General features: G+C 48.2%; 1 protein-coding gene across 1 annotated transcript; it reads right to left on the bottom strand.

Moving 5' to 3' along the window:
* Positions 1-750: 750 nt before the first annotated feature.
* On the bottom strand, positions 751-12,571 carry ISL2 (ISL LIM homeobox 2; the record flags this gene model as incomplete). Its single annotated transcript, XM_083370985.1, has 6 exons — positions 751-867; positions 2,975-3,142; positions 5,755-6,038; positions 9,493-9,767; positions 11,148-11,337; positions 12,514-12,571. 6 exons carry the CDS (start codon positions 12,569-12,571, stop codon positions 751-753), a joined length of 1,092 nt encoding a protein of 363 aa, XP_083227111.1.
* Positions 12,572-21,440: the final 8,869 nt, after the last annotated feature.

The raw sequence follows: 21,440 nt of genomic DNA, 5'->3' as shown, positions 1-21,440 counted from the left end.
CTGCGCGATAATAAATAACAATAACTTACTTTGGTCTGCAAAGGCTGAGAAAGAACCACACACCTTCCATCCACAAGATAATTTAACACTGGCAATGGGGGAGGGGGGGGGTTGTTCTGGACCAGACACACAAGTCCTGCTGGAATTTTTCCGGCAAGCATGCGGGCTCAGGAGGAGAGAAAGAGAGTGAGAAAGAACAAAAAAAAATCTCCTCTTTTGGAACCACCCAAAAAACGGAGACAGAAAAAGTTCCAGGTTTTTCCAGGCAATTGGGAAGAAGGAAGCCACCAGTGAGTTGGCGATGGGCATCCAGAACTGGTTGAGATGAAGGCAACAGATGTTTAAGGGTCCATCTGGATGGCCCTACACACCATTCCACGTTGAGTTGATTTCCTTCCATTGAGGAAAAATAACAGGAAAAACAGAAAAAGCCATCTTCTAAAACTACAAGAACAGGATCTGAGTCTCATTCGAGTATAATCCGGAGGTATTTGAGGGGGGGGAGGAAAGACCAGAATTCCTGGGAAGTTGGACTCCTTTCCCCCCCCCCCCCTCCCTGCTTGGCAAAGTCAGGGGAAGCCTGGAAGACTTCCAGCCACGGGACGATCCGACAGAAGACAAGATGGAGCCGGGTTTTTAAATAAAGAGAATAATTTAACAGGTTGTTGTTGCCGTAGCGCTCAGTTCTCATGCAAGAAGCAAAGAAAACATGCAGAGTGTCCTTGAGGGTCCGGCGTTCAAAAGACGCTCTCACGTTTCCACTGGACTAGGAACCATGCTGTTGGGGGTATCGGGGAGCTGGGACGATAGAGAGGTGACGTCGCTGCCGGATGAGTTCCCTAAGGAGCCGGATTCAGAAATGGAGAGCTGTGGAGGAGTTGTTGTTGTTGTTTTTTAAAAAAAGGAACAAAGTAGGGAGATAGGTTAGAAAAATGGGGTACACCTCCGGACAGTCTCAATGGATGAAAATCGGTGTGTGTGTGTGTGTGTGTGTGTGTCTTCAGATATAAAATACTCTACTTTATTACAGGTCATCCTCGACTTACAATCATTTGTTAAAGTGACTGTTTGAAATTACAGTGGGGTTAAAAAATGACAGGTCCTCGCACTTACAACTGTGCCAGCATCCCCATGGTCACATGATCAAAATTCAGGCCCGTGTATTTTTAAGGGTCTTAACTTGGGAATTCTGGGAGTTGGACGCCCACAAGTCTTCAAGTTGCCAAGGCTGGACCCTCCCAGGCTAAACTTTTACATCCATATTTTGGCTACTTATTTTCTTTCCACCCTGTGACGAATCATCCCTGTTTGCGGCTGGAGGTGAATTAATCCATAGGAGGATGCCTTAGGCCGGTCCTTCCCCAAACTGGGTCAATTACGCCAAATTAGGTAAAAGTGGTTTTTCTTTGCGTAACAACACATCAGCCCATGACCCATTGCAACAGAGACATTTAAATTGACTTAAAAGGTGGCCCTATGAAGTAAAATATATTTAAAAATCTCCCAAAGTATTCCTCTTAAAAGGAAAAGCAATGAAATGATCAGCCGTAGTATGTTGAAATGGCCTAGAGATCATTAAAAGGATATTGCTTTCACAAATTGCTTTTATAAATACAGGGAGACCCACGCCGAGATGGGCAGCATTTAATAAATAAATTTGCCCCCCCCCCACCCCGAGGCAAAGGAATAGAAAGTCATCTGGTCTTCCGGGCCCTGAAGCCAACTAGATTTTTGCAGCCAATTGAGATGTCAGTGCTGATGGCTGGACCGAAACCCCACATGCTTGGCCAGCATAGGAGATCAATCCATCTTCTGGATTTGCTCAAGCCACCAAATTGTAACTTATGGCTTCATGCAACATCTGTTGGGGGGGGGTTGGTGTCTCTGTCTCTCACTCACACACACACACACACACACACACACACACACACACACACACACGCCAAGGTCCATGCTGGAAGCAAAGCCACCTTCACATGATCTGGGAAGAGAACCACGAAGTTGGAGAGCCAGAGGTACAGGTTATGCTAAGCCAGCCGTGTGGCCTAGTGGTGGGATCCTGATTCTCCTTGGCCTAACAGATTCCCGATTCTGCTCGCTGAAATGAATCCTAGTCTTAAGGGAGACCAAAGTTCTCAGACTTCAGTCTTTTGCAAAAAAAATCTTGCATTTTTTCACCTGCGTGTGTTGCAATTGTTAAAAGATGTCAGGCCCCCCAAAGAGGAGCCATTATTTTCAAGGTCAACCCCAAAGGTTCCCCGGTTATCCCCTTCCCTGCAATTTAGGGTGATCTATTCTCATTCCTGCCAGGCACCAGGGCCCTTTAACGCACGTTTTGCAAAAGGATATTTGTTGGTGACAACTTGCCTTCTTTCAGGTGTGCCATTACACCCTTGCCAATAATCCTGGGCACTTTTTTCTCCAACCTCACACATACCAGAATCAAGTAATTATTATTTTTTTGCTCCATTAGGCCCAATTAGATGCTGGGTTTTTTGTTTTGTTTTTTTTGTCTCTCTCCCTTTCTCATCCACACCCACACCCAAAGCAAAGCAATCTCTCTCTCTTAGGCAGACAACCTTTTGACAAATATTTTGCACTTGAGATCATTTCACAGGCCGTATTTTACGACGCCTTTGTCTTCCCAAACACAACCTGGGGGTGGGTGGGAGCGGGGAGTCCTTCCCAGGGCTGGGCCCCATATTTCAAATGCACAGACCTGGGGAGTTTTGGTGGGGGGAGGAGGGAGAGAAACAGCAGTGATGGAGAAGAGGGCAGAATTCTTCTTCCCTATTCTCCACTTTGCTTAATATAGAATCCAGGGAGGCGACTGATGCAGGCAGAGATAGGGAACCATTACGAGGGGTGAGTGGGATGATTAAGGTGGCAATGCAACAAAGGGCACCACACACACACACACACACACACACACACACTGCCCTCTAGTTATGGGGTGGATTTTTCAGGCTCTTACCAGTTGCTGAAAGGCAGGCTGATCCAAGTCGCTCTGCAGCGCAAAATTGCTGAGAGCTTTCCAGGGAGGCTGATACGTCTGCACCTCTACCGCGCTGCCTTGCACGGCGCTGTCGTGGCGGATGGGGCTGCCAGCAACCAAGGGCGTCCCAGTTAAGCCCTGCAAACTCTTGGGGGGAGACCGGAGGGGAGAAAGTGGGAGAAGAAAAGGTCAGCCAGAATGCAGCCCAATCTGCCCGGGTCAAAGACGGTAAGAGCCGATCCCACATTCTCTGCAGGCTGTTTTCAGGCTTAATTTGCCCCCCTCCCAGACAGCATATTGGAGAAAGCTTGGGGGGGGGCATGGATGAGGGCATTTTGGGGGTCTCTTGTGCCCCCAATCAGAAATTAAGCCAGCTTTCTCCTCCCTATGGCCTACCAGGGGTTGGCAACCTTGGCTCTTTTATGACTCATGGACTTCAACCCCCAGAATCTATCTAACATCCATCCATCCATCCATCCATCCATCCATCCATCCATCCATCTATCTATCTATCCATCCATCCATCCATCCATCTGGAGCCCCTCTCAATATTATTTCCAGACAGGAGGAAGTAAAAAAACTTATTTATGGCCAAACGAAAGTCAGACCTCAGGAAAGGCGCAGAGCACTGACTGTGCAAGCGGCCATCTTGCCTTTTTTGACTCTTTCTGAGAGGGGTTGAAATTAATTTTTAAGACAACGTAAGATTTTTCTCCCCCTTGCTGTCCGCCAGCTGCTTCATTCCATCAGCCATCAATGGGAGTAAGTACATCCAATCCTTTGATTTATGGAATCAATCAAGTAATTTGATTCTGATAAATGAGAAGACCCCCCCTCCCAACATAAGCCAGTCCCACCTATTTCCCCCTCTGTTTTCGTCCCCCCCCAATCTCTTTTTCCCTTCCCATCTGGCACAACCATGAAGGTTCTCAACGAAGCAGCTCAGAACATCTGGAAGGCGGGCCGAGACGTCTTCTGCAGAATTTACAGCAGAGATCAAATAACTTTTAGCAGAAAGGAACACGATGAAAAAACAGCAAACAAAACCACAGCTAAACTATCCATATTTTGGGGGGGCAGTGGGATAAAAAACAAAAACATTAAAAATTTGGCTGGCTTTGAAAACAGTCCCGCAAAACAGGCTTATTTGAAATCATCCCTCTGCTTTTCTATAGATGAAATAAATATAAAGATGATATCGTAGCTGCTTTGGGTGGATGTTTTCACAAAGAAGCCGGATGAATCATTACGGCTGTTATTGTTGTTGTTATTACTGCCATCATTATCTTCCTGCCTTCCCTTGCAGACAGATTTTACTCCTTCAATAGCATGAGACACTATTGATCCTGTGCCCGGAAAAAAAAAATCAATATTGCTTAAATATCACCTGGCGGATGGCCACGAGTAAAAATAAACATTATTGCTGAGCTTAAGAGCCTAATGGTGGAGAACTCTTTGCGGTGCAATGCTAGCTATGTGTAACTAGGGCTTAGGCCCCAAAGAGAAACTGCACCCGCTTTAGGCGGCTGAGTAGGTTTGCACCCTGAGCAGAAGGCCGCTATGCACAGGCGCCAGTTGCATTGGAGTCAATGGGGCAAGGTAGGGCTACCATATCTGGATTGCGAAGGTCTTAGACTTTGGAACCCTGACATGGTAGCGTCAAATCTATGGGGCTCACTCCAGATCAGTAGGATTGGTTGACACCCCTCCCCCCCAGGAAATTGAGATCCAAAGAAGCCCTGATCCTGAGACTTTTCCCTCTCCACTCCTGCTCCATCATACTCTGATTTCCTAATTGTAGGAGTTGGAGAATCAACCTTCTCCCAAACCCAACTCATCACCCCGGTCTTTGCTTCCCTTACTCTCTTGAAGACCCGTCAAATCCATTCCCACACACACACTGAAACTGGGTGGCGGGCGCTCAGTCTCTGCCCCCCTTGGATGGCTCAAAATGTTAGCCTAGTTCAGGGGTAGGCAACCTCGGCTCTTTTATGACTCGTGGACTTCAACTCCCAGAATTCCTGAGCCAGCACAGCTGGCTCAGGAATTCTGGGAGTTGAAGTCCACGAGTCATAAAAGAGCCAAGGTTGCCTACCCCTGGCCTAGTTGGGAAAAAAAAAAGGGGGGGCACCATTTCCTTAAAGACCTTCAGCATCTCCTGTGAATGCAGCCATTCCTGACATTTTAGGTTTTGCAGACAGAGGAAAGCAGGGGATGATGGGACAATGAATCTCCCCTCCCTCCATCAGTGGCAAAACACAAGGTGATGCCACAGGGACCTTCCCGCCACTTGAAATTCCGTTCATTGCCCCCCCCCCTTAAGCCCCACCCACCCCCAAGAAACCAGGACTCCTAAGGCAGCGTTTTCCAACCTTAGGAACTTGAAGATGCGTGGACTTCAACTCCCAGAATTCCCCAGCCAGCATAGCTGGCTGGGGAATTCTGGGAGTTGAAGTCCACGCATCTTCAAGTTCCTAAGGTTGGGAAACGCTGTCCTAAGGGATTGAGAGGGGAGGAGGCAAGGACACCTTAAAGGAGAGGAAATCAAGATTCCACCCCTCCCCAGAGTGGCTTTATGGGAACTGTAGTCCCCGAGAGTCTGGGAAGAGAAAACCTGCTGGCATTATGGGAATTGTAGTCCTGAGAGTTTTGTGGGGTTTTTTGGGCGGGGGAGGGAAGCCGGGACACCTTCTCTGCCAATGCAAGCAGGGAGATAGGAGGAGAGGGGAGAAGTGCTTCGGCTCGGCCGGCCCACTTACTGCCTTGTCGCTGTGCTGCTGCTGCTGCAGCTGCTTCATCAGGATGGACTTTTTCTTGTCTTTGCAGCGCTTGTTCTGGAACCAGACGCGGATCACGCGTGGGCTCAGCCCGGTCATCTCCACCAGCTGCTCCTTCATCAGCGCGTCCGGCCGCGGGTTGGCCGCGTAGCAGGTGCGCAGCGTGTGAAGCTGCTTCTCGTTCAGCACCGTCCGGACCCGGGTCGTCTTCTCCGCCTGCTTGTGCACGTGGGAACGCAGGGAGGGCTGCCGCCCGGGCACCGCGTCTGCGGAAAGGAGGCTGGCGTGAAAAGGGCGCGGGGAGGGAGGGAGGGAGGGAGAGCGAGGCGGCCCCTAGAAAGAGGGGGGCAGATCCTCCCCACCCCCAACAGAGGGGAAAACCTCCCATCCCCAGATTCTTGGAGACTGTTTTCCGTCCCGATGTTAATTTGCGGGCCAGAATAGTAACCCTCCTTTGCTCCGGAGGCCAAGACGTCCAGCGGACCCCCTTCTTTCACCAACGACAGCCCTGCGAGGTAGGCCACCAGGTCCAAAGGCTAGCGTTGTGTTCCGCTCGGCTGTAATCCCCATTTCTTTGTGAACCTGACTCGGAGCTTAATCATAAGCGGTAATTAAATACGCCATAAATCGCCCAGGGTCGCTTGACAGTGAGATGGGCGGTGTATAAATCTAATAAATAATAAAAGAAAACCCTTGTCGTTTTAACGTTCGGAGGGGTGTCTTCGTTTTGCTGGGCGTGCAGCAATAAAAGAGAAATGCACACAAACGCAGACACAATTTTCCTATCTCCATCTGGGCAGCAGCTTATCCTAAAAACGGGGCGCAGAAAATAGGGCCCATTTTATTCGAAATACTGAAGGGCAGCTGAGACGGGGAGAACGAACTGGGGAAGCCGTCGGAAAGCCAACGACTGGCCCCTGAGGAACTTAAAGTTCCAAAGAAAGAAAAGAAAGAAAGAAATTTGAAGCTCAGAGAGAGGGATCCGAAAAAGCCAGTTTCTATTAAGTGGGGTTGTTTTCCACCCAGCGCAATAAAACGAGTGTATAGCAAAAGCGAAAGTAAACTTTTTCTTTTTTGCAAGAGAAGGAAAAGTTTACTTTTTTTCTTTTGGGGGGTTTGCAGAATTGGACTCTTCCTCCCCCCCCTTCTCAATTCCCTCTCCCCCCAAAAAAATAAACCTTTCCCCAGCAGAAAATCTGACTGGGGGCTGTTCAGTTTTGAGATGCAAACGGATTTGCTGGCCTTTCCTGTAAAAACCCGAGTCCAGTCAGACGTGAGAATGGAGCCGCGGATCTAAGCGGGGATCCTCGCATGTTACCCGTCTCGAGACGGTCCCACGGCAGAGGTCGGACCCAAAAATGCAAGGGGGGGAGATGGAAAGCCTGGCCTTTGCCCCCAGGCAAAGAAAAAAAAAGGCCACTTTCCTTAGGATTAGTTCTCCGTCCCTACCTGGAAGAGAGATATATGGGCTTTTATTGATAATGACGATGGTTATAATTAACATCATTATTCCTCCTCTCTAAAAGGATTCTCTCCCCACCAATTTCAGTCTCAAATCCTTCTTATATTTTTTATTTTATTTTGTTCTATCCTCCGCACATTTCCAACGCCTGCTTTCAAACTCGCAAGCCACGGAAAGGCACGGCGGAATCCGGAACCCCGTCCCTTCTCTTTCGGGGGTTTAAAATAATAAAGGCCGACTGTTTTAAAAATATTAATCAAGGATAAATATCGAGCAGACTGCGCAAAAAATTGGGACGGGAGCGACGGAGAGAGAATGCGGGGGAGGGGGAAACAATAAGCGCTTCGGAGGAAAACTGAAAAGGAGATTTTTGTTTTAAAACACCTTTTTTTTAAAAAAAAACCCTCGTTAAAAAAAATTGCCGTGTTCTGCCGTGGTGAGTGCGTGCACGTGTGTAACTATCACACACGGGCGTGGGCACACTTGTCTACTACGAAATAAGAGCGCGAGTGATTTAAAAAGTCTCTTTTCCCCCCGAACGAATCGCGCGTGATTCAAGGAGTGGTTGTATTAAAAAGGAGGCGAATTCAAGTTCGCCCAACTCTTCGGCACGCAGGAAACCCACCCACACCCCCCCCCGGTTCCTCCATTTCCCGTTCCCCCCCCTCCCCCTTAAAATCCCCCCTGCCTCTTTCCAAATATCGTTTCTCAATTTCCCCCTGGCAGGTTTGGAATCAGGCTTCCGCTGCCCCTCGGCCCTTCGCGGGGCTGAATTCCTGCCGCGCGCGTTTAAAACGGATTTGCAAGATGCCCCGCCAGGCCCCCACTCAGCAAACACATTTTAAGGGAAGGCGGGGAGCTTCCTTCCGAGTAAACCCTGCGAGGCTTTAGGCCTGCGGGGGGCAAAATTTTCCAGGGAACGAAGTCCTTAGAGAAGGGGGAATCTAATCCCGAACAAACGGAGAAACAGGAAAAATGGCATTTCCTTTTAAAAAAATTCCCCTTCCCTTCCCTTCCTTCTCTTTCTTTCTTTTCCTTTCCTTCTCTTTCCCTTTCTTTCCTTTTTTTCTTTCCCTCCCTTCTCTCCTTTCTTTCTTTTTCTCCCTTCATTTTCTCTCTTTTCTTTTCTCCCGTCCTTCTTGCCTCATCCCCTCCAATCGATGTCAAGGTTCACGTTTGGCCAGCCGGGCTTCCAACCTCATAAATGCACAGGTGGGGCTCAGAAGCAACGAGAAGCAAGGAAGGGCCAACAGGTAAAAAAAAAAGGTTTGCGCAGGTGAGGCGGCAACTGAACCCCAGAACAAGCACAACAAACAGTAAGATTTGGGCTGGTTTGGCGGAGGTAGATTTGGGCCTTGGGAAAGATCAAGTGTGCCAGAGCTGAATTAAATAAGATCCACACGGGGTTTTTATTTAGGATCCCCCTTCTTATCGAGAGTCACTGAAGAGAGGCATTCCTGGGGATCCTTCCCCAAACTCGGAAGCTCCCAGGATTCTTTTGCTTGAAGGCAACCAGGGGAGATTTCAGTCCAAAAATGACATTTTAGCCTAATCCAGGGATCTACCAAACACCCGCTGCTGCCCGCAGTTATTTTGACACTGGGAGGATCTGCTTTCCATTAACTCATTAAGGGAAGTACTGGGCTTCATTGCTGCAAGTCCTTGTGAGTCCGATCTGTTTTACAAAAGCCCCCCCCCTTTCTTTCTTTTTTCCCCTTTTACAGGTTGGCAAGAACATCTCGCAGGAGAAGGGCGGGGGAGAATCAGGCTTTTGGGAAAGAGGGGGTGGTGGTCTAGGAGATTTCCCTGAGGCCAGAGCTTCGAAAATTAGGACTTTGTGACTAGCCACGAACAGGCAAAGGGGTCAGCCATGCCCTTCTGCTCTCTTCTGCCCCGGATGCCAATCTTACCAAGGGAGGGAGGGAGGGAGGGAGGGAAAGGAGGGAGGGAGGGAGGGAGGGGGAGAAGAGGGAAGGAAGGAAAGAAGGGAGGAAGGGGAAAGGGGGAGAAGAGGGAAGGAAAGAAGGGAGGGAGGGAGGGAGGGGAAAGGGGGAGAAGAGGGAAGGAAGGAAGGAAAGGAGGGAGGGAGGGGAAAGGGGGAGAAGAGGGAAGGAAGGAAAGGAGGGAGGGAGGGAGGGGAAAGGGGGAGAAGAGGGAAGGAAGGAAGGAAGGAAGGAAGGAAAGGAGGGAGGGAGGCCTGCCGAGAACCGACTGGGGAGGGGGCTGCCTCGGGAAGGGCGGCCGGGCTGGAGGCTTACCTGGGAGCGGCAGCGGGCCCGGCCTGGCGCCCTGCAGGTGTCCCGGGCTGCGCGGGGGGCTCTCGGCCGAGGAGGCGCCCTCGAGCAGGAGGCGGTGGTCGGCGCGGCAGAGCAGCTCGCGGTCCCGCAGCGAGAACTCGTCCCCGGGCAGGAGCTGCCGGCTGCAGACGGCGCATCGGAAGCACTCCAGGTGGTAGACGTGGCCGCGGGCGCGCATGACCAGGTCGCTGCTGCTGAAGCCGCCCGCGCACCTGGCGCACTTGGTGCCGAAGAGCCTGCGGAGCCAGCGGGGAGGGCGGCCGTCAAGCCCGGCCCGGCCCGGGAAGCTCCGGGGGGGCCGAGGCCGAAGCTGCCCCACCCTCCCCAGACCCCGTAAGGGTCTCCAGGCACGAAGCGTTCGCTACGCCCAACTAAGGAACGAGGAAACGAAACACCCGCCCCCTATCACTAACGTGGTTAATGTTTCGTGGTGATTAAGATGAAGATGATTCATTTGAATATGTATTGCAATTGTTAATGTTAATATTTCGTTTTATGTAATATTATTAATGTTAATATTATTCCCAGTCAGGCCCTTCTCGTTTTCTTTTCCTCGGCCCAAGGATGGGAGCTGCTGGCGGGGTTTCGAGGCGAAACTCTGGGACGGAAGACAAAAACCGACTTTTGACCAGGCCAGGCAGCCAATGGTCGGCCCAGCTGCAGACTCCTTCACTTCGAAATAAACTACCTCGAAATCAATAGGACGAATGCCCAAATGGGTGGACCCCTGCCTTCCCCGCCTCAGTGTGTGTGTGTACGCGTGTGCCAGCGTGCAAGGATTCCCCCCTGAAGTCTGTAAGAAAGCAGGTGTGCGCTGCGTGTTTACCTACGTCTGTGGATCTGTGCGGGCGCAAAGGATTAACCTTCCGAATTTTACAGACGGGTACAATGGGTGCGTGTCAGGACGCGCGTGTCCCCGTTGTACAGAAGGCAAGTTTGTATACCAGCGTGCGGGCGTGTTTGTGCAAGGGTTCCCCAAATATTTCACAGAGAGGCACGTAGCGGAGTGGGCTTGCGAACGTCTGTGCCCCCAACTTGATAAAAAAAAACATTCTGTGTGGGCCTTTGTGCAAGAGCGGCCCTAGAGTTTTACAGGGAGACGTTAAAGGGAAGGGGGCGTGCAAAGGTGTGTGTGTCCCCAATTTTATAAAAGGCACGTGTGTGTGTGTGCCTAGGCCAGGGTTCCTCCCCCTCTTTGAAATTCACAGTAAGACTTTCAGGTGAGCGTTGTCCTTAGTTCCCCCCCCCCTGTGTGTGTGTGTGTGTGTGTGTGTGTGTACGGGGGCGGCGAGTGAGAGAGGATTCCCCTGGCAAGGCGTCCTGAACTTCCGGCCATCAGGGCTTCAAAGCCCACGCGCCACTCTCGCTCCACCTTCGGCGACCCACCTTATATCCCACCCCCCCAAAAAGAAAGCTTCCACTAAACGCCGTGGGGGGAGGGCAGTAGAGGGAGGCGAGTCTCTTTCGGGGACCAAATCCCCCCAACTCCCCCCTAACCAAAGAGGCCGACAGTCCCAGCGGAAGGCTCCACGCTCGCCCGCGGAAAGCTCCCCGGGAGAAGCTTCAGAATAAAGGGGGGGGGCTGCTTAGAAAGAAAGAGGGGGGGGCTCTTCTACCTGATGTAATCTCTTTTGCAGTAGGTTTTCCCGTCGCGCACGAAGCAGGTGCACGTCTCGTCCAGGTACTGGCTGCAGTCCGCGCACTTCAGACACGCCGCGTGCCACTCCAGGTCCGGCGAGACCTTCAGGATGTACTGGTCGTGGATTTCGCTCCCGCAGCCCACGCACGTGGCGCTCCCGGGTTTCTCTGCCGGGGTGGGGTGGGGGCGGAGAGGAAAACAGGAACGGGCACTCAGGACAAGTCGCCAGGGGGAAACGGCTGGGCCGAAGAAGCCCGACCGGGCCAAACGAAAAGGCCCCTCCGAAGCCCCGAACGGGGGTCGCCGGGCCCCCCCAAAAGGGAAACCGGGGGGGGAAGGAAAAAGCCGCGGGAGGACGACGTCGGCCTGGCCGTTTCCCAGAAGCGCCTGAAAATATTTTCCCGATGAAAAGATGCAGAGGGGGGAAAGAGAGCATCGCCTTGATTCATCATCATCATCATCATCATCATCATCATCATCATCATCATCATCATCATCATCTCCTTTTCCTTGGACACTTTCTGGCGAGGGGCTCACTTATGGGGGCAATAAAGCCCAATTAACAACATTAAAGGAGGAACTATAAATGAACGAAAACCGCTTTCTGCAGGACACCAGAGTTTGTAACCCACTCTAAACTGATCTCCCAGTAGCAATAATAATAGTAATAGTAATAGTAATAGTAATAATAATAATAATAATAATAATAATAATAATAATAATAATAATAATAATAATAATAATAATAATAATAATAATCGAGGAAGAAATCAGTGGTTGTACCAATAGTAACAGGAGCCCTTGGGAGCAATACCCAAGAGAGGCACGGAAATTTTGAACTTATTAGACCTGAATATTCCTTGCGGGGAAAACCAAGTTACTCCTCGGAACTGCCTGTATAGTCAGAAGTTACCTTAGCAGCTCTGAGGTCCTTGGTTAGGACTTGAACTGTTAAGGTTTTACCAGTCCCAGACTCTGAATTGACGATGATGATAACAACAACAACAATAACAACAATAATAGCAATAATTTTAACACCCTCAAAGATCCAGATCTGCCTATCCCGGGTCCTTGGAAAGGATTTACTAGGTAGGCAAAAATGCCAAACCAAGTCTGAACATCTGGCTGACTGTGCGACGAACCAAAATAATCATATTAATAAATCTTATTTTTGCCCCCCCCTCTCCTTTTCCCAAGCCGTCCATCCAAAGCACCCCCTCCTTTCCCAAAGACATCCTTGCGCCCACCCTACTCCTCCCCGTGCGCCCCAAAGCTTCCCGGCGCGGGGTCCGAGTGGAGAGAGACGGGGGGGGGGGAGGCGGCGGAGGAAATGAGCGACTTACTTTTGGTGTGATCCCCCATCGCACCTCCAAAAGGGGAAGGAAAAATAATATCCACCATGCAGAAGGAGATGCGGGCAAAAGTTGTGATGCGGCAAGGAGGGGAAAAAGAAGGGGGGGAGAGGAAAAAAAAAGGAGGAAGGATGATGACGATGATGATGATAATAATAATAAAATAAAAAGAGGTGGGGGGGCGTCTCCGGCCGCTGCTCGGCTCCAGCCTAACTCCTCCGCCAGCCCGGCCGGAGAGCAGAGCGAGTCTCCCCTACGCAGCATGACGTCAGCACGGCGCGGACCACCCACTCAGCCCCCGAAGGGGGGGGCAGGCCGGGGGGGTGACGTCACAGAGGGCTGCTCGCGGCGGCGGGAGCTGATTGGCCCAGGGCGAACAATGGAACGCAGAAGGTTGGGGTCCCGGGCAGAAGGCGCTGGGCGGGCGCGCGCCGGACTGCTCGGCTGCTGCAGCGGCTGCTGCAGCTGCTGCAGCGGCTGCAGCTGTTGCAGCGGCGACGGGGAGGCGGGCTTTGCACGGCGGGCGCGACGGGGAGGCGGGAGCCCGGCGGGTTCGTCCCGCCGCGTGGAGGGAGCTGCGGTGGGAAAGAAGAGCCTCCCCATTCCGTCCTTTGCTGGGGGGGGGGCGTGGGAAAAACACAGCGGGGGGGGGAGAAATCTCCCTTGTTGCAATTTTGCGATAAAAGACTAATCATGGTTTATGTTGGGGAGGAGGAGGAAGGAAGAGGAAGAGAAGGAGCAGGAGGAAGGAGGAGGAGGAGGGAAGGAGAAGAGGGGGGGAGGAAGGAAGAGTAGGAGGAGGAGGAGGAGGGAAGGAGAAGAAGAGGAGGAGGAGGAGGAAGGAAGAGAAGGAGGAGGAAAAGAAGTAGGGAAGGAGAGGAGCAGGGGGGGGAAGAGAAGGAGGAGGAGAAGAGGTGGGGGGAGGAGGAAGAGGAGGAGGAGGAGGAGGAGGAGGAGGAGGAGGAGGAGGAGGCCATCCAATAGTCTGGGTTAGCATTCCTGGCTTCGCTGAGATAATCTTAGCAACGCCAGTCACGGTTCCACCAATTTTGGGGGTTCCGATTAAGGAATGAATTAGCTTCCTCCCCAACAAATACTCCGAGCGCAGCCTGATCCTATATTTACCCCGCTGGAAGCCCCGCTTGATCCAGGCGGGGTCGCATCCTAGACCCAAGATTGCCCAGTTCCCTATAGCGCCGTCTTCTTAGTTCTCCTGGAAATTTAGCCGGGTTTGCTCGCTAGTAAGTAGATCGGCTTTTTCCACCCAGTCGAGAGATCCGGAAAAATAGCGCTGGACATTATACACTGCGCGGTCCCCACCGCCAAATCTCAGTCTTCTGTAAACTGCATTTTTGGTTTTTGAGCGTTCCTAGACATTATCCTTCCTCCCATCCCGTCCTCTCAATTTTATTAATTTCTTGCAAGGTATTAAAAAGAAAAAAAAAGAGAACCTCAGGAACGTTTTATGGTTGCTACCTTCAGACTTGATCCTAAAATCCCACCAGCGATTGCCTCGAAAATATATTTCGTTAGCAGCAGAAAAAGAGACCAGCGCTCTACTTCTCCGTGTAAACGTTTTGGAAAAACTAGAAATTTATTTCCAAAATTGGAACTGTTGTTTCAAATCGAAGCCGGTAATTTTTTTTTAAATAACTCCGTTCCCTTAAAAAAAAAAAGAATAAGAATAACCCGCAAGAATGCAGTCTTGATGTTGTAAGGTAGTTCTTGAAATAAGCTGTAGCTGGATTTTAAAATAGTCACACATATAAAGCAAAACCTCTGAGACTGCTTTTTAACGCTGGCGGGTGAAAATTTTAGGTTTTTTTTAACATTTTAAATTGTAGATTCGACTCAAATTCTTTAAATGCCCGATGGTTTCCGAGTTCTTTTCACTAACAGAGGCAAAAAGTCAGAGATGGTCAGTTTCAAAGTTTCATTTTAATCTCCCCACCTTTTTTTCTCAAAGTTCTTTGTCCCATAGAAGAAGCTGACCGGGCTTTAAAGTCCCATGTATAAAATAAATTTGGAGCAACAACATTTCTTTGATTCGCCTTCAGTGTAGGCAACCTGCGTCCATTTTTGAACTAGACAGAATTCCTCATCACATCAATCAAAATGGATATTGAGTGACAGTCGTGGGTTTTTTTTTCCAACTCGAGCTGCAGTTCTTTCAAAAAGGCTTGATCCATAAATTCAGGATTTAGTTGCTTTTCTTTGGTTTGTTGGTCAGCCGTATATAGATTAATACACGGGAATGATACACCGGTAGTGCAGGAGTGTGTTAGTTCCTATCATAATGTCTGGACGTATCTATTTTAAGTCAGCGCAACTTAACTTTAAAATAAAGGCTAAAAAAAATCTTATATACCTTTCTCTTCGGATAACATCGCGCACCTGATGTCAGGCATAGCACGGGAAAACCTACACCGTGATGGAAATTTTAGCCTTAACTTTATTGAACAAGAAATACTTTTTGCCCTTTTCATTTTAATAATAATAACAATAATGTATGTAATTGTTTGATTATAATATTTCGTCCTCAGATATAATCCACAAATACAAACCCTAACAGGGACCTTCATCTTTCTAGCAATTTCTAAAGAATGGAAGTAGGTATATTGTATGCCTACCTTTGGGGGGGGCTGTGAAAAAATATAGGTTTTATCCACGTGGGCAGATTTTAGATAATGACACGCATTTGTTCAGGGCCTGCGTTCTCACCACAGGCTTCATTCAGGGCAGAAAGAAAACCGAGTTTTTACATTTCAGTGGCTCAACCAGAGTAATTTGAACCTTGGTTAGCTTTTTGGTGTTTTGCTGGCTTGGGGATGGCCGAGGGCAGTTTGCAAAGCAAAAACTACCTAGGTTGATTCGGGAACCAGGCTAAGATGTCTCTCCCGATGCTTCTGTGTTACACTCCGCGTTTAATGAGTGTATGAAGGCACATTCACACATAGAAATAAAGACTCCTTGGAATCCCCTGTGGTTTCTGAGCAATCTGAACCCCTCCAAGTGACTCTAGTCTAAGGGTACGTAGAGTCTTCTTTCAATCTTGGTGCGACTCGGTCGGTTCGAATCTGAAACACAGTCGGGCGTTTCCTCGTGGTCACCTTTCCAAGCTCTAACGAGATCCGGCGTTATCTTCCAAAGCCAAACAAGCTCAACCACAGGTTGGCAGCAGACGATCTGGGCATCAGCTGACCTAAGAAATCGGCAGGAACCAGCTCCTTTCACACGTCCTTCTAACCCAAGACAACTCTGCTCTCTTCTGCATCTGCTTCTCCACCTCCGCGCCCCGATCGCATCTGGGCCTTTGTTTGCAACGGACGACTCGGAGAAATAAGATCGGCCCGTGCAGCTCTGTCTCTCTGTGTGTATACTCTGCTTTGCTCACATGTTGCATTCACACGAACCAACCGGCCTCGCTAAGAGCAGCTAGATTGGTGGAGGAGAGAGAGGGACAAATGTAAGAAGGCTGTTCTCGGGCCGAACAGCGTCGCCCCCTTTCCCCGGCTAATGCGGGATTCCTTGCATAACGTGGGAAGCCAGGAAACGTCAATCTCCCGGTGAAGCAGGTCATGTGAAAGCGGCCAACGTCTAATGGAGGAACGCCGGGGAGCCTCAGCTGGGATTCCTTGGCTTGGAAAGGGAGGACCAGATTATTTCTTTGAAACTGCCCCCCCTTTCTGTCCCTTGCAACCTCCGTCAGTGTGCTCCCCCTCCATCCCCCCCCCTTGAAAGCAAAAGGCATTAAAATCTCCCACCCACCACCCAAATCCCAGAACTGTACTGAAACACAATCATTTTGTGGCTTAGTGTGACATACATCCAAGAATCTGAAATTCTGGACCGGGTTTTGCACCGGTCCCTGCTTAAAATTCACAGCTAGGAAGAAGCCAGAAAACAGGAAGTGAAAAAGGCTGTTAGCTAACATCACTCTGGTATTTTCCCGCATTTCTTCATCTCCAGGTATGTTGAAATGAGGCGGTTTAAGGCCAACACTTTCTATTCATTGCCTCTTTTATTATTTTATTGTCTGTTTTGCATGTACATTAAGAGCTTCTGCAGCTGAGACAAATTCCTTGTGTGTGTCTAATTACACTTGGCCAAATAAAGTACTCCTTCTATTCTCTATTCTATTCTATTCTATTATGTTCTATTCTATTCTGTAATTCTATTCTATTCTATTGTTATTGCTATATTTTTCTTACACTGTAATCTTGTACCAGCCAATCCTTCTTTTCTGGGAATCTGAGGCTTCCCAGGATAAACATAAAAAGGCCGTGTTTTTTCCAAGAAGGGTGTTTATGAACAAATGGACACATTGCTCATTTGTTTGTTTGTTTCCCACCTTTATTATTTCACAAATAACTCAAGGCGACAAAGATATCCAGCACACCTCCCCCCTCCTATTTTCTCTAATACAACAACCCTGTGAGGTGGGTTGGGCGGATGGAAAAGGACTGGCCCAGTCACCCAGCTGGCTTTCCTGTCTAAGGCGGGACTAGAACTCCCCGCCTCCTGGTGATTGGCCCAAAGTCACCCAGCTGGCTTGCATGCCTGAGGTGGGCCTGGAACTCCCGTTTCCTGATGGGTGGTTGGGGAGTTCTGGGAGTCGAAGTCCACCCATCTTAAAGTTGTCACATTTTGGGGGGGGGAAACCCTGCTTGAAACCTTGCTTTCTGCAAGAACCGGTGAAGACTCTTTTTGTCCCAGACATAAGCAGAGTATCCGTCCGGTCCTCGGTCCGCCCCCCCCCCCCCGCCGTCTTCCTTGTTTTGAGAGAGCCTTCCCTTCTTACCTTTGGGCTTTGGGGCCTTGATCCAGCCCAACCACTTCCTCTGCAGGCCACAGATGACTTGAGCAAACAGTAACAAAAAGTCAAACATCCGTAGCTACGCACCAGAGGCGCCCCGCAAGACGGACAAGCTTGGCTTGTGTTTTCCATGTGGTTGCGTTGGAAAAGTGCCTCCTGGCTCCCCGCGTGAAAGAAAGGTTTACAACCTGCACTTGGGGGATTGGCCTGATCGATGGATTCCTCTTTGCTCTGCTGGATGCCTGACATCCTGTGGGAGGCCTTTCCTTGCCTAAGGACAAAACGCAAGTTTTATTTTTCCTCTGAATCCTTGGAGGCAGACGGGAGGAAGCAGTGGGCCTTCTCCAGCAGCAGAGCAAAATCTCGACTCCGCTCCCCGTCCAGAAGTGTTCTTTGGGCTGTGGCTGTTTGGCGCAACACACGGAGGGTTTTTTTAGAATAACGGTGGTGGGCCTTTGCATAGGAGGGGTGGTTTATGTTTGCTGTTTTCTAAAATAGAAACCCAATAGAATTGGGTTTTGCGAAAAATGTTACTAAAGGGCACAAGCTTACACAAATTCACCAGTCTGAAAAGGGGCTAACCAAATTCCTTAAGGCTTTGGGGTGCCATGGACTAGCATGGCTTCCCTTCTTTCCTTCCTTCCTTCCTTCCTTCCTTCCTTCCTTCCTTCCTTCCTTCCTTCCTTCCTTCCTCTCTACTTTCTTCCTTTTCTCTCTTCTTTTTCTTCCTCCCTCCCTCCCTCCCTCTCTTCCTCCCTCTTTCTCTTTCACTTTCCTTCCTTCCTTACTCCCCATCTATCTCCCTCCCTCCCTTCTCAATATCATCCCTCTTTTCTCCATTCCTTCTCTCCTTCTGTTCTCCCTCCCTCCCTTTATTTCCTCCTTCCCTTCCTCTATTTCCCTCTTCTCCTCCCCTCTCCCCCCTCTCTCTGTATGTTTGTGCACGCATGTGTGTGCAATGTGTGCGTGCATGTGTGTGTGTGTGTGTGTGTGTGTGTATTTATAAGTGATCCTTTAATTTATTTAAGAGCAATGCACAATGATCCTTGTTCTGATTCTTGTAAATAGGCTCTCCCACTTCCTACTCGTTCGAAAAAATCTTTTGAGTGTTAAAGATGGACAATCTGGTTCAATCTGCATTGCTAGCATCCCAGATCCAATTAGCCATTTGGAACAGACAAAAACATTACAAGATCAATCCAAAATCAGATTAATATCCAATCCGTAATCACATTAATCACAATCTGCCCATAATTGGACATCAGATAATCTTGGTGGACAGCCTGAGAAGGCTGAATCCCATTACCAAACTAATTCTCTATTTTTCCAATTTGTTGTCTATCAGCACACCAGGTTTCTTAGAGAGAAAAACCCCAGTAAATCAAATATCATTCACATGAATGCTTTAAAGTCAACATTTAACAATCCTGCAAATACAGTTTTATTTGAATGTTGGAGAATATTAACAAATGACTAACATTTATTTCCTTAAGAAAAAAAAAAGAAATACATCGGTTATTGTTTTCTAGTGAACAAGCATTCTTTGACCTACGTATACATTTATGATTAGGCTATTATAATAATATATCATAATTGTTTGTAAATCTCTCCTCAAAATGCTATGGAACTTTCAGATAAAATCAAACAGGGCTAACGTAATATAGAACAATAGGTATTTTGAAAATAACAGAACCAGCATGCTTATTGTGGAGAGTTTCTAGATCTGTGTGCGTGGGTTTTTTGGTTTTATAATGGACATAACCCGTTCCTAGAGTTGAATCAAGCAGCAGGAAAATCTTTCAGTAAGCTCCATTTAACAAAAAACAAGCTCTTCTATGTTATCCAATCACATCAGTGGATTTTGACTTACTAAACTGATCAGTGGGTTACACGTTTATTGATCGATAGCCAATTTCTTACTAAATAATGGCCAAATGTTTTGAAATGCAAATGGACGATCACGTTTGCAAAGGCTTTTTGTCAGCCTGGAAATTCTGGGTTTGAAACTTTCTCCCTAATGGATTAGCTTGTAACTGAAAGGTAAATTTATGTAAGACGGAATTTATTTCCTTCCCTTAGCATGAAGCAGTGTAAATCCATTTATATAGCTATTGATTTGCAAATTTTCAAGCAGAGGCTACTAAAAGTAACTAGAGCTGAAACAAAGGCAACAATAGATGGATCCTACTTCAAATGTCTCCAAAAAAAGCTTGAAATACAGATATCTTTTTCCCCCTGTTCCACCTGACAGAAAAATTGTCCAACTAAGGCACAAGCTACAACTTTGGTTTGGCTCTTTTATGACTCGTGGACTTCAACTCCCAGAATTTCTGAGCCAGCATGGCTGCCTCAGGAATTCTGGGAGTTGAAGTCCACAAGTCATAAAAGGGTCAAATTTGAAGACCCCTGCTGTAGAGCATTCTCAGACCCAAACGGGCCTTCTCTGTTCAACTCAACCAGGTCAAAGCCAATGAGAAGAAGGTAGCTGAAGTCTCCATTGGGGTCCTGGCCTTCTTGGAACCATTGGTTGGGCTGGAGCTGTCCAAGGTCCTGTTGCTTCAGATGGACTATATCTCCTACCTTGGCTGAGTGTATAAGTGTCCTTGCTCCTTCAGACTGAACCAGAAGCTCCTACACTGAGCAGTTATTTGTGTATTTCTACCTCTCTTTTTGACAGGGGAAGAAGCTAGAAAGTCTCAGTAGAGTTTTTAATTCGATGTCTTGGAAGGACAATATCTGAATATAATCGCAGTCCACTTAACTTAGTTGACTACTAGCCAGGTGTTAGACAAAAGTCTTCCAAAAGCTAGTTGGAAAGACCAGGGACTGAATCTGGGCACTTCTAAACCCCATCCTTAGAAATAAAAAGGAATGCCCACTCTTGCTCTATCCAAGAGAATAGTTCTGGGATTTTAGGCATGGCGTCTTCCAAGCCCCACTGGAGAGACAGCACATTAACCTTGGGATTTTCTGTGGAGAAGAGCGTGTGACAGTTGCAATTCTCTCTCTGACACACATATCCCTATCATCCATCTATCTATCTATCTATCTATCTATCTATCTATCTATCTATCTATCTATCCATCTCTATCTCTCTATCTCTATCTATCTGTCTATCTATCTATCTATCTATCTATCTATCTATCTATCTATCTATCATCTATCTCTATCTATCTCTGTCTATCTATCTATCTATCTATCTATCTATCTATCTATCTATCTATCTATGTATCTCATCTCTGTTTATCATCTCCCTTTTAAATAAACCAGAACCAAACATTCCAGGGATTTAATCCAGGGTAACAATGGGCTTTAAAAAAGTCACTCAGTATGTTTCCCCTCCCTCTTTCTTTCTTTCTTTCTTTCTTTCTTTCTTTCTTTCTTTCTTTCTTTCTTTCTTTCTTTCCTAAAATAACATTCCAACAAGGACTCCAAACAATAAAGCCTCGGGCTCTGCTTTAGTATGAAGGGTGTAAAAAAGCACAACTGTATTTCTGTTTTTTTTTCTTTTCAAACTCCATTACACTGAAAGCCTTTTTTTTCCTGAGAAACATTTTGTTGTGGTTCAGCTAAAGTGGATCAAGCTGATACCATCTTCACCCTTATTAGAAGCTTCTAAAACTCTCCGTCAAATGGGGAAATATGCTTCCTTTAGACATGGGGGTTTCTGTTTTTTTGTTTTTAGCTTTCAGCATTCCCCAGCCACTGAGTGGGCCCAAGCTTTGTCTGGCCCTTTAGCATTTCTCCTGATCCTTTAGCCTTCCCTCCCACATCCCCCTCCCCATTTTCACAAAACCTACTTATTGATAAACCTCATCTGTTTGCATTCGCGTCTATAGCATTCACGCTTGACCAACAAGTTTTCTATCGGTGCCCCAAAGTAGCCTATCTCCTGTCTCTTCTTGCAACTTAAAACGCCAAAATCTCAGGAGCAGACCGGATGTCCAAGCAGCCAAACATCCCCGCCACCCGTGGGAGGAAATCACTTAGAACAGCAACAATATACAAAGCGAAAACTGGAATCTAGGAATAATCCGCATAAATAAAATAAACTTTGCTAGCTGGCTAAATGCAGATAGAGAAGAGCCGGCGGGCTGTTGTT

This window comes from Vipera ursinii (assembly GCF_947247035.1).
Source record: "Vipera ursinii genome assembly, chromosome: 11".
Lineage (NCBI taxonomy): Eukaryota > Metazoa > Chordata > Lepidosauria > Squamata > Viperidae > Vipera > Vipera ursinii.
The sequence above is the reverse complement of the archived record's forward strand: the minus strand, read 5'-3'. Positions and strand labels throughout refer to the sequence as shown.